The 15954-nt window shown below is 41.5% G+C and overlaps 1 protein-coding gene across 1 annotated transcript in view; it reads right to left on the bottom strand.

Moving 5' to 3' along the window:
• The window catches only part of TAF3 (TATA-box binding protein associated factor 3), a 125376-nt gene that overhangs the window by 102638 nt on the left and 6784 nt on the right, over positions 1-15954 (bottom strand). Inside the window, exon 2 of the mRNA XM_054844559.1 lies at positions 5492-5734. Within this exon, the coding sequence (XP_054700534.1) occupies positions 5492-5734 (243 nt within the window). The remainder of the gene's footprint in view (positions 1-5491; positions 5735-15954) is intronic.

Raw genomic sequence — 15954 nt, 5'->3', positions numbered from 1 at the left:
CGTTCACAGCCTGGCAGGGGTTTAACTCTTCAAACTGGTTGACTACACAGTACCTGTTTGTTGATGGATGTTGGTTTCCTAACCAAGTATACTGGAAAAAGCTCTGTTGAAAAGATCATTGCTGCTTTTAAATCATCGGTGCGGCCATTAGGACGAAGAAGAGTTAGCCTGTGGGGTTAAACTAGATATGGGGAAAACTAGAAAGGCTTAAAAACGACAGCAGTGAGACCTGTGTTATCAAAATGGCAAAGTCGATATCCCAGTATCCTTTTTAAAGCCCATCACGTGCTAATTTAGAAAGAGGTATTGGCTTTGTTTAACCCTTGAAGAAAACAGAGATTGAAATGAGGCTGGTCTGAGATCCAAGACTTGCTACATTCAGTTCTGGACCACAGCCAAAGAAAGCACTGCTCAACGGAGGGGCCAGTGACAATTTTAAAATCTGATATATCTAGCCACTGGAGCTAGACACTAATGCTTTATACCACCGTGATGCTTAATGCTTTATACAATTACAATTCTAGCACCGGTAAGCCCTAGGTATCAGATGCAAAAATCATGTTATTTTGATTAGCACCTTGCTTCATCCCTCCCATTCTCATCAATTCGAATGTGATTTTTAGCAACTAACATTGTACGAAAAATTAGAGATGTTCTAAGATGATCTCTAATTTGACAGATGGGTTCCCATGCTTCCAGGTAGCTGCAACCATCAGGTTTTGGTGGGTAACAGGTCCTAATGTCACATCAACAGCAAAGAGGGGAAAAGGCAGAACTGTAAGAAGATCAACAATTTTATGCTTTGATCTGCCAGGGAAATAACATGCTCTGACAGAAAAGGCTACAAATAAATCCAAATTTGTACACGGTGCCAAGAACTGGTCCTGACTCAGTGATCAGAAATACATTGCCAGTGCCTGAACACACATTACCAGGAATGAAAGACCACAAAACTTAATGCCGGGTAAAAATGACATTTGTTTCCTGATCATTTTTAAGGGAAAGGAGCTGAATCTCTACAAAGTGGGAGTGAAGTGGTATGAAGCAGAAGACAGAAAAAAATGAAGCAAGAATCGAGGAGGACATTTGACTCCCTAAAAGCTACCTCCTCTCCCCACAAAAAAATTCAACGACTGGGAAAAGACTCTCATGTCTTCTCCCTCATATCCTTCCAACGTACCCCAGCACAATTACAGTGTAAGAGAGGAATGAGGGTCTCATGCAAATATAATAGACTATGAAAAGCATTGCATGCACAAAAACCCATGTTTTCTTCAGTCTTCCAGTCAGAGAAACAGGGATGGACTAACTGTGACTTCAAAAAGTCAGAAAAAGCAAGCAGTTGACATAAAGCGGTTCTTTTTTTAAAAAAAAAAAATCATCATTGCTATTATTATTATTTAAAATGAGGTAATAACAAGAGGCAGCAAGCACAGATTTCCTGGAAATTCATTCCGGGAAGCTTAAAAATAAGGTTACCATGGCACATGTAGGATTCACACTTCACTTTTCTTTGGTTTAATTATGGAGAATGACACATGTTCTTAAAGCATCAGGACCCAGAGCTCTCAACATTATCACAAAATGTAATAGTGATTATTATTAGCTGTGGAAAAGTAACTGGGCTTTCTCAACTGGCCTAGTTTTAGCACAGTACTGTTTTGCTTCAAATGCAATCAACAAATTCTATGAAGTTGATGTATTATTGCAAAATTTATGTTCTTTTACATTAAAGCACAAGAAATAAAGCATGACCATCATGTTTTGCAACTAATTTATTTTTTTCTCCTTTTTTAATCTGTCTTACAAGTTTACCATGACATTTTAGTGACAACAGCGCTAAAATAACTCAAAAAACAAAAAGGAGACTAATTAAAAATAGGCAGACAGTGAACATCATGATACATTGGCATAAAATTATCCCTTCAGTGTCCTTTGTAAAAATACTGCTAAAAACCCAACATTTGCCAAGGCAATACTGAGTCAGATTGTTTTATAAAATATGTAATTTTATATGCAGATCCCTGAAGTGCAAGCATTTGGAATCTGCACCAGATCGTTTAGTTAGTGCACGTTACTGAAATGAGGCACGGCATATTTAAGGCAAGAAAACATTTTCTGTTTGCTTGGAATAAAACTTGCACCACCGAACTGAACTTCCAACTGACACAAATTACAGATCTTGAAAACCTATTTGCCTTCCTCCCTTTCCCCCACAGCTTCAGAAATCGTTCAGAGAGCTGTTTCAGCATTTCTTACTATTGAGTATATACGAAGGAAACGGCTCCTCTCAGGCTGGACAAGACTTTTTGCTCTTATCGAGTCTTTGGCAATGATAACTAAGACATCGCACAAGCTGCTGGGTAGATTGTATACTCTGAACACAACACCACCAGTTCTAGAGTAAGTGGAAATAAGAAGTTGGTTATATGCGCAGAACTAGAGGACTTTTGAGAAGGAGATTAGCAACACCTACTGGTCATGGTGCATACTGAACACTTCTTTTTTTTAAAACGAACAATAAAAAAGGGTTTTTCTTACTAAAGCACGCAGCTAAAATTACCTACGAAGTCAGTTTGTCACCAGAGATAATACTTCTAATTAGATCAACTGATAAAATTAAAGAATATTACCTCGCCCAATAAACCTTGTTCTGCTCACACGTTTACACCATCATGGCTACATTATTGCTAAAATACATCAGTACTACTAATTTCTGAATTGTAAATAAATTATAAATAAATATTCATAGCATAAGCTGAGCTCTAGGCTTCGATATAAAATGGGACATAACGAGTTCCTTTAAGTGACTGAAGGATTTACATTATACATCTTAACGTGCATGAAGCCTTCCTTCATTACTAATTATCTTTATTGCCTACTGAAAGCAAATCAAATGTTATGAACGGCGCATTCTTAGCAAGCAGCTCATTCTTCTTCCTAGTCTATAAAGATCTGCAAACCACTCAAACAGCTTCTGCAATTCTTCAGTATTTTTATGATGCGTTCCTTTAATTTGCGAAAGGAAAAGTTTTTCTTCCAAATTTTAGTTGGAATAAAATATGACAAAACATATACAACAGAGTTTCTTGATCTATCTCACCCCTTCAAAAAAAATACCATAGCAAAATTAGAAATAGTATTTTCAGAAAACACTTAATTCAAAATTTAAATGTCCTCAACTCTAAGTATTTTAAACCAACTATAACAAACCTGCATTCAGCAGTTTATTTAATGCTTGCTTTAAATTTCCATTTAAAAAAATATTGTATTTATTTTTTGAAGTTGTGTCTATAGGTCCTCTGATACACTAGCCTTAGGCATTAGAAGTTTTCCTGGTTCTCATCCAACTTTGGAAATAATATCTTCTTGCTTCGGGTGTTAAAAGGATTCATACATTATTTATAAGGACTGCTAAAATCTAACTCCTGGATCTAACTTGCAAGAGAAAGAGTATAAAAAGTTACATACAAAAAAAGCACACAACTGTCCCCATTTCAATTTTTAGCTTCTCTTTCTATGTCATGTATCACCAGACTGAGCCTGTAATACTCTCATCTCTCACTCCCCATGTTCACATATTTGTCTATGGCTGCTTTGAGCCTTGCTGAATTTGATCTTTGTTGCATATTTTTAAAGTATGATTTTCCAAGTAAAAAAACCCAAACCAACAAAATGCAAAACTGCTGGGTAACACTGTTACACTTCAAAGCTGCTGGATATCTCTGACAGAATGGTGTTTGTTTACCTCTTGAAAAATCAGGCTAAAGTGTTTTAAGAAAGCAGCCAGAACAGGGTAGCTAAAACCCCTTTTCACTTCCCAACGTCTTCCTCCTCTATACTATTATTAATGTTGTCTATATATACGATATTTACATTCTGTTTGTCTCTTCCTGGTTTAAGAGAGTTCATTGTTAGATTTTGAAAACAACTCTTTTAACAAACTTTAGGAGGGGGAGATTTTAGTACCTTCTTATCAATCCAATAAAATATTTCTGCAGTTTCACTGAAAATCAGCAGTTTCACTTCCTGGGCTATATTAAGGCAAGAGACATTAAAATGCTACTAATCTATAAAATAACTATGTATTCTATGCTATTAAAGAAAACAGAAAGGTCAAGTCCACAGAGCTTCAGAAATATTCATCAGCATGAGAAAGTCCTCACATCGTTACTGGAAATGGCGTATTTGTTCTGAACACTCTAAAACCACTAAACCCTTTACACTTCAGATATCTGTCCCTGACTATAATTCCACTTATTCCAACTGCAGCACATAGTAACTGTATCCATAGCTGAACATGATGTATGAAAGACTGAATCTATGCTTACTACAGGTTAACAAATCACTGAAATACTGCCCCATTTGTACCAGCACACCAATGGATTTCGTTCACCCTATAAGGTGATGTCCTTTATGTTCATTTTTACACTGGGCAGAATTTTTTATGCATATTTCAATGTTCAGACTTAGAGGTCTTAGTTCTTAAAAAAGAACAGTATGCATAATAGAGCATGATATCCATTCTGTCCCCACAGAAATTATAAATTAAGTAAGTATCTTGTGAGGATTGCACCTGTAAATGACACTCTTTTGGAAAATGAAGTTCTTCAGTCTGGGATTTTTGTACCTGGTCCACAAGCTTACATACATTTATTTCCCCACAAAGTACAGTTGTGTGATGTTTATTATTCAAAGGGAAAGTTAGACTAGGACTCGTTTCTTAAAGGTTTGTCTTATTAGAGATCAAGTCTCATGTAGCTGAAAAACAGAAAAAAAACCCAATTTTGCTTTTTCCACTGCCACTGTTAAAATTCTCAGGCTAGCTGTAGCTCGTAGCATTTGTATAGCTGGTTTCACTGTTACAGTGATCCTCAACCCCTGCCTCTGTGGGACAAGAAAGGGAAGGACAGCAGTTGGAACAGCGATGATGAAACCCTAATCAACATTAGCAAAGAGAATTAGAAGCAAGCACTGTGCCTCTAAATGACTCTTACTTCCTTATTTTAAATCTGACTTCATTTTAATTGGAAGAAGTTTTTTTGTTTTCTTTTTTTGTTAAATTTGTTCAAAGGAAGAAGAAATAGCTGTAAGGAGCTGGGAATGCTGTGCCAGTCTTGCCAGCCTTCCTTCTACCTTTAGCAATTTATACAAGCTCTTGCAGTATATATAAGAGGGAGACTAACACATAAAAGGTAATGTAAAGCATTAATTTCTATTATCATTTGAAAACTTAAAATGTAAAATGCATTACAGAAGCATGTATTAACGTGGTGTATTTTGACACTGGTTAATCTTGGAGGAAAGTAAAAGGGTGGAAAATAAACTTGCTACAGCGCTGCTACCTGTTTTGAAACCATGCTTGTGTAACACCCAGTGGGTCCTTTCTGAGTGACCCGCTCTGGGCAGCACAACTCGAACTGCTGGAGGATGCAAACAAATATGCAAACACACAGGGACCAAACCTTAAAGCAAAGGATTAATTTCGCACCTTCTTGAGAGGAGACAATAGGTGGCATATAATCAGGGATGTACTCCTTCCGTTCTTCCGCATCTTTACTTCCCGGCTGGGGAAACTGCAGGACATTGTTCTTGCTGACGGGAAATGAAGGGATTTGATGTGCAAAAGTGACAGGTTCGATATTGTGTATATAATCTTCTAGCTCGTGCAGGTTAACCCCCATAAGCTTGAAGGCATCACCTACATCATCCAAAATTGGATCTGTGCGGCCGTCTGTAACAAAAAAAACAACCGAAGAACAACATTTTTGAAAAAGTCCAGTTTAAAAAAAATATCTATCTCCACTTAGAGATTACAATCCGCCACGGCTCCCCACCAGTAACTGAGATTACTGCCCCGTAGTTCTGCCAGCTTTACTGTTCATCAGGCTATATAATGTTTCAGGCTAAGAACACACTCTCATTAAAAGTGTTTTGTTTCGATCCATATCACTTTGTTTCAATTCATACCATGAAAGAACTGCATCTCAAGAAGCAAATGAAGCAAAACCGAGGGAGCAGCAACAGGCAGCTTTACCTGGCAACAGTCAATTAACACTGTGCAACACCACTTAAAATAGTTTCCAATTTTATAATGAACATTCAAATGAACGAAACAAGCCCTCAATATGCAGAAAGTGGCCCCTTACCAGTATGTAACAAGCTACATGTTATTTTTCAATCTAGCAAATGAGCAATTTCATTTTGTTGAACTAATTATAGTTCACTTGTAGCAAAAAAAAAAGGAAGGTATCTCATGTATCTCTTGATAACAAAAATACTTCACATAGTATCTTTCCACCAGATAACTACAGGCTTCGTAAACTATGAGTCACTTTACCTACCGGTTAGATATACCTCATGGATGAAACACAGGAATATTAAATAGTGGTCTGATGAGGAGAAAACATTTTATACTAAACATCAGGAGCTGACTTCCTGAGATGCAACTTAAGTTTGACTCTACAGCACCAAACTTTTCTTTACAAAAAGCATAGTGAAACCTTACAGGCCAAGCAGTTAGGATATTTATTTACTATGACCTCCAAGAAAACAGTCCAAGAGAGGATGCAGCTTGTTCTACATATGTAATTTGGCTCCAAGATTCAACCTATATGGAGCATAAGTCCTCCAAGTGCCTCGGTTTCCCTGGTCTGACAGAGCGAAATCCCTTTGAAGGCCTCTGGAGGGAGAACTGAGCACCTGGCTTTGGTAGCCAAGGCACCACTTTGAGTCTCATCTTAATTTTTCATAACAGCAACACACACAAAAAAATGCCTTAAATCCCAAACATGATTTTTTTTAATAAATTCAATAAAATCATACTGAATTATTATAATTCTGTATAGTTGGCTTATGAAGATATTACATCCCTACATGATGATAAGCTGTGATTTACTTTAAAAAGTAATTATGGAAAACCAGCCTGTGCTTATTGAAGGAACACAATCGCTATTGTGAAGCCCCAGCTTTGGAGAACAGGGGGGGATGCTCTTTTGTTTGTCCTTTAACCTAATCTCTTCTTGGTTTATCTTGAAGCCGAAGCAGTCGAGTAGGCTGGTTCTCACATCATGGGATGAATTCAAACCCCCAGCCAACTTATGCCTGCAGGTACATTTAGAAAATAAGAATTTTGTTCTAGAATTTCTCTTCTTAGTCTTGTTGTGAAGATAAGGGTAATACTCAGATTATGGTTTTGATTCTCAGCTCTCTAACACTGGCCCCTTGTGTGACTCTGGGCAAGTCGCTTGTGTTTTAATTCTCTTCACAGCTAAAAGGGAGATCACACCAAGTTATCGCCTCTTTTGCCCGTCTGTATTTAGAACGTGAACTCTGTACGACAAGAACCATCTCAGTTGGATTTTGTGTTTGTATAATATCTAGTACGAGTGCAATACTAGTTTCCCCTGCAGACTCTAGGGATAGAGAAATGTGGAGACCTACATAAACATAATTAAAGGAGAATATTGCCACTCTGGAGTAGTTATGAGATCCCTACAGTTATTAGGTAGACAGAAGAGTGTTTTGTCCTTAAAAAATTAAATTTAGATTATTGACACAGCTAAGAAATTTTGTGTTGTCACTTTTAGTTGCTCTTTAGACTACAAAGATACCTTTGAACTTAACCATTTTCTAAGGTGTCAATATTTAACAGGTACAAGCTGGACAGCGAGTTAAAAAGAAAAATTTTGGGAAAACTTTTCGACAAGCCCAGAAGTACAGCATGTTTATTCCCCAGACACTTCTGAATTCACTGCCTGCGCTGCTTGCAGGACAGGGGGATTCACAGTGAGCCTCAGTATTCATTCCCAGGTGGGCATTGCCTAGACCTGGAAAGCATACCGAAGGCACAGACACACATCGTGCTTGAATTCAGATTCCCTTGGAAGAAAAACAAAGTGCACAGGCAGAGAAAATGCTGCAATAGGTTTCCCAGCGGGACACAGGACTGCAAGATACACCACACCACCGACCCCACTGCTGGGGCTCTGTGAAGGTGTTTCGAGTACCTTGCTCAGTCTGTGCCTCTTGACACCAGCACCGTCGTGTACCCAGGGTGAAAGTTTAGTCCAGTTTATCACTGCGATAGGAAAAGGTCTTTTCCTAGATCTGCACGTGATCTTTTTAACGTCCAAAAAAGTGTACTGATGTAATTAAGCAAGTGATAAATGCTAAAAAGGACTTTTTCCTACAAGTGCTTATTAAGAACACATGGCAGAGAAGCAACTACTACGTGCAATCGAAGCATGGAAACATTTAAGCAACCATATCAAAAACCAATTATGCGTGTTAGAAAGCAGGTTCAAAAGGCGACCAAAAAAACCCTGAAGAAGATTCGATTTTCCTGTATCTTTGACATTTCCCTCCAAAGAGACAATGCCAAGTCATAAGATTGATTAAAAGCTTAAAAAATTTTTAAACCTGCACCTGTCACAGGGATGAAAGGACCGATCAGTTAACCTCTTCTATGCAAGAAGTGTCTTTGGTGGGAAAAGTGTACAAAAAAAGTTTCAGGTCTGTCTTCATATCTGTGTTTAAATCAATTGGAAATACACACAGCACAAAAATGCATTTCTCCTGGTTTTCAGCTAGAATAGAGACAATTTTCACAAAAAGCTGGGAGGGGACACAACCAGGACAGCTGACCCAAACTAGCCAAAGGGATGCCCCATACCATATGACATCATGCTCTGGATATAAGGGGGGAGCTGACTGGAGAGGAGGGGTCACTGCTTGCAGACAGGCTGGGCATTGGGCTCCAGCAGTGAGCAAGTTACATTATGTATCACCCGCTATGTATATCCTAAGTATTGTTGGTTTTTTCCTCTTCCTTTGCTGTCCCAGTGAACTGTCCTTATTCCAACCCACGAGTTTTACCTTTTCCTCTAATTCTCCTCCCCATCCCATGGCGGGGAGGAGTGAGCAAGCAGCCACATGGTGCTCAGCTGCCAGTGACAGTCCTTTTTGGTGCCCAACATGGGGCCCGAAGGGTTGAGATAACGACAGATCTGACCAGAGCGTGTTAAAACAAATTTCTTACACACATTTGTTGTATTAGGTAAATAGTCGCTGGCCACAATAGTGTTTTGTTTGTTCATATGGCTGTGGTATGTAAATCCTTACTTGCTGTATGTATTCCCTACGGCACTGTTTATCAGGATTCTCATTTTGCTGTACTGTGTAATATCAACTTATGGTATGATAACTTCACTGGTCATGAGGTTAAGCTGCTACTTGCTGTCACGCCCATACCATGGACGACATCTCTTGGAATTTATTAATGATTACACCCAACCTATGGGGAAGACGGAGGGGGATACTTTATCCTGCTCGTTCACCTCCCTTTTTTGTTCAGACTGGTTACAGCAGCTTTTGAGAATTTTGAATATCCTTGGGATGGTCAAGCCAGCACGTTCCTAGTGCTATGTCCCCTGAATGTGTTTCAAGTCCTGCTTCACGTTACAAAAATTGTTTTAAGAATACCAGCCAGAGATCTGCCCCAAGATCGGATAGTCACGGGTGGTATGGCATGTGGGAGAATATGGGCAGGTATCTAGAGAACTTCTCACCTCCAATGGTCTGGAACTCTAACAACAACTACAGGACCCTGATAAAGTGATCGAATATTTGAAAGGAGGAAGACACAAGCCCTCAGCCTCTAGAGGCAACTTCTTTCAAGCGTGAGGGAAAGGTATCCCTTCAGTGAAGATGTACGTCATCCAGGCAAGTGGACCACCATGGAGAGAGGTATCCAATACTTGAGGGAATTAGTTGTGTGGGAGATGGTTTATTATGACCCAGACAACGTGCAGTTACCCACAGATCCTGATGAAGTCCAATGTACCCAACCCATGTGGTGGAAGTTTGTATGGAGCACACCATCGTCATATGCCAACTCATTAGCAGTAATAGACCAGGAAGATGAAGAAGCACCAGTGGTGGATGAAGTAGGTGGCAAACTCCAGCAATAGGAAGGAAGTTCTCTCTTTCTCCCTTGTCTTGGCTGTGGAGAAACTGTCTCAGAAAGGTCCAGCAACTCAAAAAGCATATGTCCTATTCCCCACCTGTATAGACCAGTATCTCAGCTATTAGGAGTAAGTGTTCCTCTGCTCAAGAGAAAAGACATAGAGGGTACACACCACGAGGTGCCCTGTGGTTTTACTTGTGTGACCATGGAGAGGACATGAGGAAGTGGGATGGAAAACCTACCTCTACTGTACAGGCACAAGTACGTGAGTTGCGAGGAAAAACAATCACAAAAGGGGATTCTTCCAGGAAAAATGCCGCTCCAGTTTCCAGTGGGCAGTTCCCCAGCCTAGGTGGAAGGCCTGATCATACTTATCCTCTTGAAGTGACTTCCTAGTCATTTTTGTGAGCAACAAGTGAGTATAAGGCTCCAGTGGACACCACTGCACAGTGTACTCTAATGCCATTGAGCCATGAAGGGGCAGAACCCATCTGTATTTCTGGAGTGACAGGGGGATGCTAACAGTTGACTGTACTGGAGGCTGAAATGAGTCTAACTGGGAATGACTGGGAAAAACACCCCATTGTGACTGGCCCAGAGGCTCCACGCATCCTTGGCATAGACTGCCTCCGGAGAGGGTATTTCAAGGACCCAAAGGGTACTGATGGGCTTGGAGACGGGGAAAATTGAACCATTGTCTACTTTGCCTGGTGTCTCAGAGGACCCTTCTGTTGTGGGGTTGCTCAGGGTCAAAGAACAACAGGTGCCAATCGCTACCACAACAGTGCACCGGTGGCAATACCGCACCAACTGAGATTCCCCGATTCCCATCCATAAGCTGATTCGTCAACTGGAGAGCCAAGGAGTGATCAGCAGAACTCGCTCACCCTTTAACAGCCCCATATGGCCAGTGTATAAGTTTAAGGGAGAGCAGAGACCGACAGTAGACTATCGTGGCCTGAATGAAGTCATGCTGCCCATGAGTGCTGCCATGCCAGACATGCTGGAACTTCAATAGGAACTGGAGTCAAAGGCAGCCAAGTGGTATGCCACAATTGATACTGCTAATGCATTTTTCTCCATCCCTTTGGCGGCAGAGTGCAGGCCACAGTTTGCTTTCACTTGGAGGGGTGTCCGGTACACCTGGAACTGACTGCCCCAGGGGTGGAAACACAGCCCCACCATTTGCCATGGACTGATCCAGACTGCACTGGAACTGGAGCACAGCAGAAGTTGTCTCTGAGAAAGGGAAGAAAATAGCCCAAATCCTTCAGAAAACTGGTTTTACCATAAAACAAAGTAAGGTCAAGGGACCTGCACAGGAGATCTAGTTTTTAGAAATAAAATGGCAAGATGGACACTGTCAGATGCCAATGGATGTGATCCATTGACTAGCAAAAAGGCAACACAAGATTTCTTAGGCATTGTGGGTTTTTGGAGGATCCATATTCCAAATTACAGTCTGATTGTAAGCCCTCTTTATCAAGCCACCTGGACGAAGAACAATTTCTCTGGAACGGCCGTACCTGGAGTCTCTGGCAGAAAGCACCAGGGGAGACTCAAGGTTGACCCCTGGGGTTTTAGAGTTGGGGATACAGAGGATCCAAGGCCCGCCACACTCTGACTGAAAAAGAGATATTGGCAGCATATGAAGGGGTTCAATCTGCTTCAGAAGCAATTGGTACTGAAGCACAGCTCCTCCCAGCACCCCGACTGCCAGTGCTGGGCTGGATGTTGAGAGGGTCCCTTCTACACACTATGCAACTGGTGCTACGTGGAGTAAGCACGTCGCACTGATCACACAGCAGGCTCAAATAGAAAACCCCAATCACCCAGGAGTTCTGGAAGTGACCATGGACTGGTCAGAAGGCAAAGATTTCAGAATGTCACCAGTGGAGGATGTGACATTTGCCAAAGAAGCCCCACTGTATAATAAACTAACAAAAGATGAGAAGCAATATGCCCTGTTCACTGATGGGTCCTGTCGCATTGTGGGAAAGCATCAGAGGTGGAAGGCTACTGTATGGAGTCCTACGTAAGTCACAGAAGCTGCTGAAGGAGAAGGTGAATCGAGCCAGTTTGCAGAGATGAAAGCCATCCAGCTGGCTCTAGAAATTGCTGAACGAGAAAAGTGGCCGATGCTCTACCTCCATACTGACTCATGGACGGTGGCAAATGCCCTGTGGGGTGGTTACAGCAATGGAAGCAGAGCAACTGGCAGCACAGAGGCAAAACCATCTGGGCTGCCAAATTATGGCAAGGTATTGCTGCCCGGCTACTGAAGCTGGTTGTAAACGTACGTCACATAGATGCTCACGTACCCAAGAGTCGGGCCACTGAGGAATATCAAAACAACCAGCAGTGGATCAGGCTGCTGAGATTGAAGTGATCCAGGTGGATCGGGACTGGCAACATAAAGGTGAATTATTTATAGCTCGTTGGGCCCATGACACCTCAGGCCATCAAGGAAGAGATGCAACATATAGATGGGCTCGTGATCGAGTGGTGGACTTGACCGTGGACAGGTTATCCATGACTGTGAAACATGCACTGCAAGCAAACTAGCCAAGCGGTTAAAGCCTCTGTGGTATGGAGGACAATGGCTGAAATATAAGTATGGAGAGGCCTGGCAGACCAATTACATCACACCAAGGCAAGTGCTGTGGACTTACAATGGTGGAAGCAACCACCGGGTGGCTGGAAACGTATCCTGTGCCCCGTGCCACCGCCTGGAACACTATCCTAGGCCTTGAAAAGCAAGTCCTGTGGTGACATGGCACCCCAGAAAGAATTGAGTCAGGCAACGGGACCCTTTTCCGAAACAACCTCACAGACACCTGCGCCAAAGAGCATGATATTGAGTGGGTGTATCACATCCCCTACTATGCACCAGTCCCTGGGAAAATTGAACGATACAATGGACTGCTAAAGACTACACTGAGAGCAATGGGTGGTGGGACCCTCAGACATCAGGATACACATTTAGCCATCTGGTTAGTTAACACCAGGGGATCTGCCAATCAAGCTGGCCCTGCCCAATCAAAACTTCCATGTACTGTAGAAAGGGATAAAGCCCCTGCAGTGCGCACGAAGAATATGTTGGGGAAGACAGTCTGGGTTACTCCTGCTTCAGGCAAAGGCAAACCCATCCAAAGGATTGCCTTTGCTCAAGGACCTGGGTGCACTTGGTGTGGGATGCGAAAGGATGGGGAAGTTCAATGGGTACCTAAAGGGGATTTGATTTTGGGTGAGAAGAGCCAATAAATTAAACTGGATGATACTAACTGCTAAATAACCCTGCCATTGTATGCCATCACTACTACAACTACTATATGCTGTATTGATGGTATTATAGTAACAATCACCCAAATTAATGAAGGATGAACTTTGATGAAACCAAGAAAAGCACAGCGATGATGGAACTAGAACCTCAGCAGACTGGCACCCAGGAACTTCACCAAAATCGACATCTTCAACCTGCAGACCCTGGGTACAGGCCGCGCCAGATACACCAGCCACGAGCTCTGGATGCAGCATGTAACAATTCAACAGCACACACCATCGCTCCTGGCCTGAGAGACTGTTATGACAGATGGAGCCCAAACCTACATTTTAGAGGTATGGCCCATAGACTAAGGGAATGATAACTGCATGTGTATATATCTATATCTCAAAGACAGGAAAAGTGGTGGTGATGAATGGGAAAGTGTAGAATCTGGGCATGATGTAGATGGTATAGAATAAGGGGTGGATAATGTCCTGGTTTTCAGCTAGAATAGATTTAAATTTCACAAGAAGCTGGGACAGGACACAACCAGAATAGCTGACCCAAACTAGTCAAAGGGATGTTCCATACAATATGACGTCATGCTCTAGATAAAAGGGGAAGCTGGCTGGGGAGGAGGGTGAGCAAATTGCATTGTGTATCACCCGCTTTGTATATTCTAAGTATTGTTTTTGTTATTTTCCTTCCCCTTTGCAGTCCCAGTAAACTGTCCTTATCCCAACTCACGAGTTTTACCTTTTTCTTCTGATTCTCCTCACCATCCCATGGAGGGAGGGGGAGCGAGTGAACAGCCACATGGTGCTCAGCTGCCAGCTGGGGCTAAATCATGACAGCATTAAATGTAAATTCAGGTGATTCATCAAATAAAGGCTTGTGACTTTATACTTTTATTTGAACACTTTAGCATTGCTCCTCTCTCTCTGGTTTGATAAAAATTCACTAAAATAGCAGAAGCTAGACAGATAAAAGAGAATGCTGACAAACATGTAACACACTCTCTCCTGGTCTTTCATTTAGTCTTAGGCTTTTTTCTGTAAGTAAACTTCCCCCCCCCATCAGTTAATTTGTGCATACTGAACTTGTCTCAATATTCTTCAGATATTTGGGCTATCCTCAGTTTAAAAATTCAGATGCTGAAGCCTCCCAGTGAAATAATTAATCCGATGTCACACAGCAAGTCAGTGCCAGACCACAAGCAGCTTTGGAGCTTTTGGTTTCCAGTCTCTTGCTGTTCCCTATACCACGACACTTCAAATAATATCTGTTGTCCAGGATTGGGAAGAGATGGGAGGAAGTGGGACTAGTTCATCCAGCAAGTTACAACTCTCCTCTTTACCTCATGAACAGTGAACTAAGAAATACCTTTCTCACAAGCTTTTAAGCTGTGCTGTCTCCCTGAATGGGAACTGTGCTCTGAAACAGATATAGCTGCGGCAAACAACAGAGCTAAATTAAGATCATTCAGTCTCAAAACAGCTCACTAGAAACCTGTGGGAACAGCCACACAGTTACATTACTCTCAGCTTCCCTATGCATGAGGATGAACACTCTGTGAGGAGGAATCTGCACGTAGAAGTGGATCCCCAGAAAAGTACAGCACCAAAATGATGGGGAAACAGAATCCATGCAGAGCCAAAGATTTAGGTGGAAAGTTATCCAGCCCTCAACCCTGCTGCTCAGCATTCCCTGCAGATAAACCTAGCTGTCCACAAGGAAAAACAAATCAAACAGAATGAGGACAGTGCACTAACTCCCCTTCAAGTAATAAAAGCTTGCTTTTGGTTTGTGGGGAAAAGGAATTTTTAGAAGCTACTAAACCCTAGTTATTTTTGCAAGAGTCACAAGAATTCCTCCAGCAAACAAGCTGACCAATGCTCATGCCATCCAAAGAAACTGGGAGGGAGCAGGTAGGGATTAGGTTACTTTCCTTAACTTCTGTCTCAGGAATAGCTGATTTACTTTTGTCAAACTCGCCCCCATCACCTCCTCCTTCCTGGCCCAAAGTTCATATGAATCAGTGAAAATTTAACAAGCGAGTAAGTACAGAACAGAAGAGGTTTTAGTTTCATGGCGAGTTTTTTAAATGGAGCAACTGCAGCTCTGTAATAAATACATTGAGAAAAGTCAGTGAGTCACTACCCATGCAACATGTACAGTCTATTATAAATAGCTCAGCATTCACCTTCATGTCTGCTCTAAAAGAGATTTTTTTAACCAGCAAATTATTAGGTATAGCTCCTCAGTATTTTTATTACAGGCTCTATCACAGATTCCTTGTGGTCCAGCACAACCCTGCCACACAATAAATACCCGTGTATCTATACTGAATAGTTACTCCAGGATGACTCTTTCAAGCAGACAACACACCACTTCTATCCAGCATCCACAAGAACAGTTGGAAGCATGCACAGTAGATTATTAAATAAAGTTTATATACCTTACTTGAGTGCATGTAAGTGGGGAAAAAGGGTCCTATTTATGTAGTTACCAGGCAGGCAAAAGCATCTTCTTGCTACTGCTGCTCAGAGTCTGCTCCTTTTCCTGGTAACCCCATAAATGTCAAGGAAAAACCCAAGTTGTCCTTCTTTATTGGTAGCCAGCAAGAAGTTAATTAGTTTAAAAACATCAACATTTAAGGTTATCAGGACATAAAGAGGTACAATCCTTATAACAAATGTTACGGGCCCTCTATAGATACTTG

Source organism: Grus americana, chromosome 1 (assembly GCF_028858705.1).
Source record: "Grus americana isolate bGruAme1 chromosome 1, bGruAme1.mat, whole genome shotgun sequence".
NCBI classification, from domain to species: domain Eukaryota; kingdom Metazoa; phylum Chordata; class Aves; order Gruiformes; family Gruidae; genus Grus; species Grus americana.
Note: the sequence above shows the minus strand (reverse complement) of the source record. Positions and strands in the feature narration are given on the sequence as shown.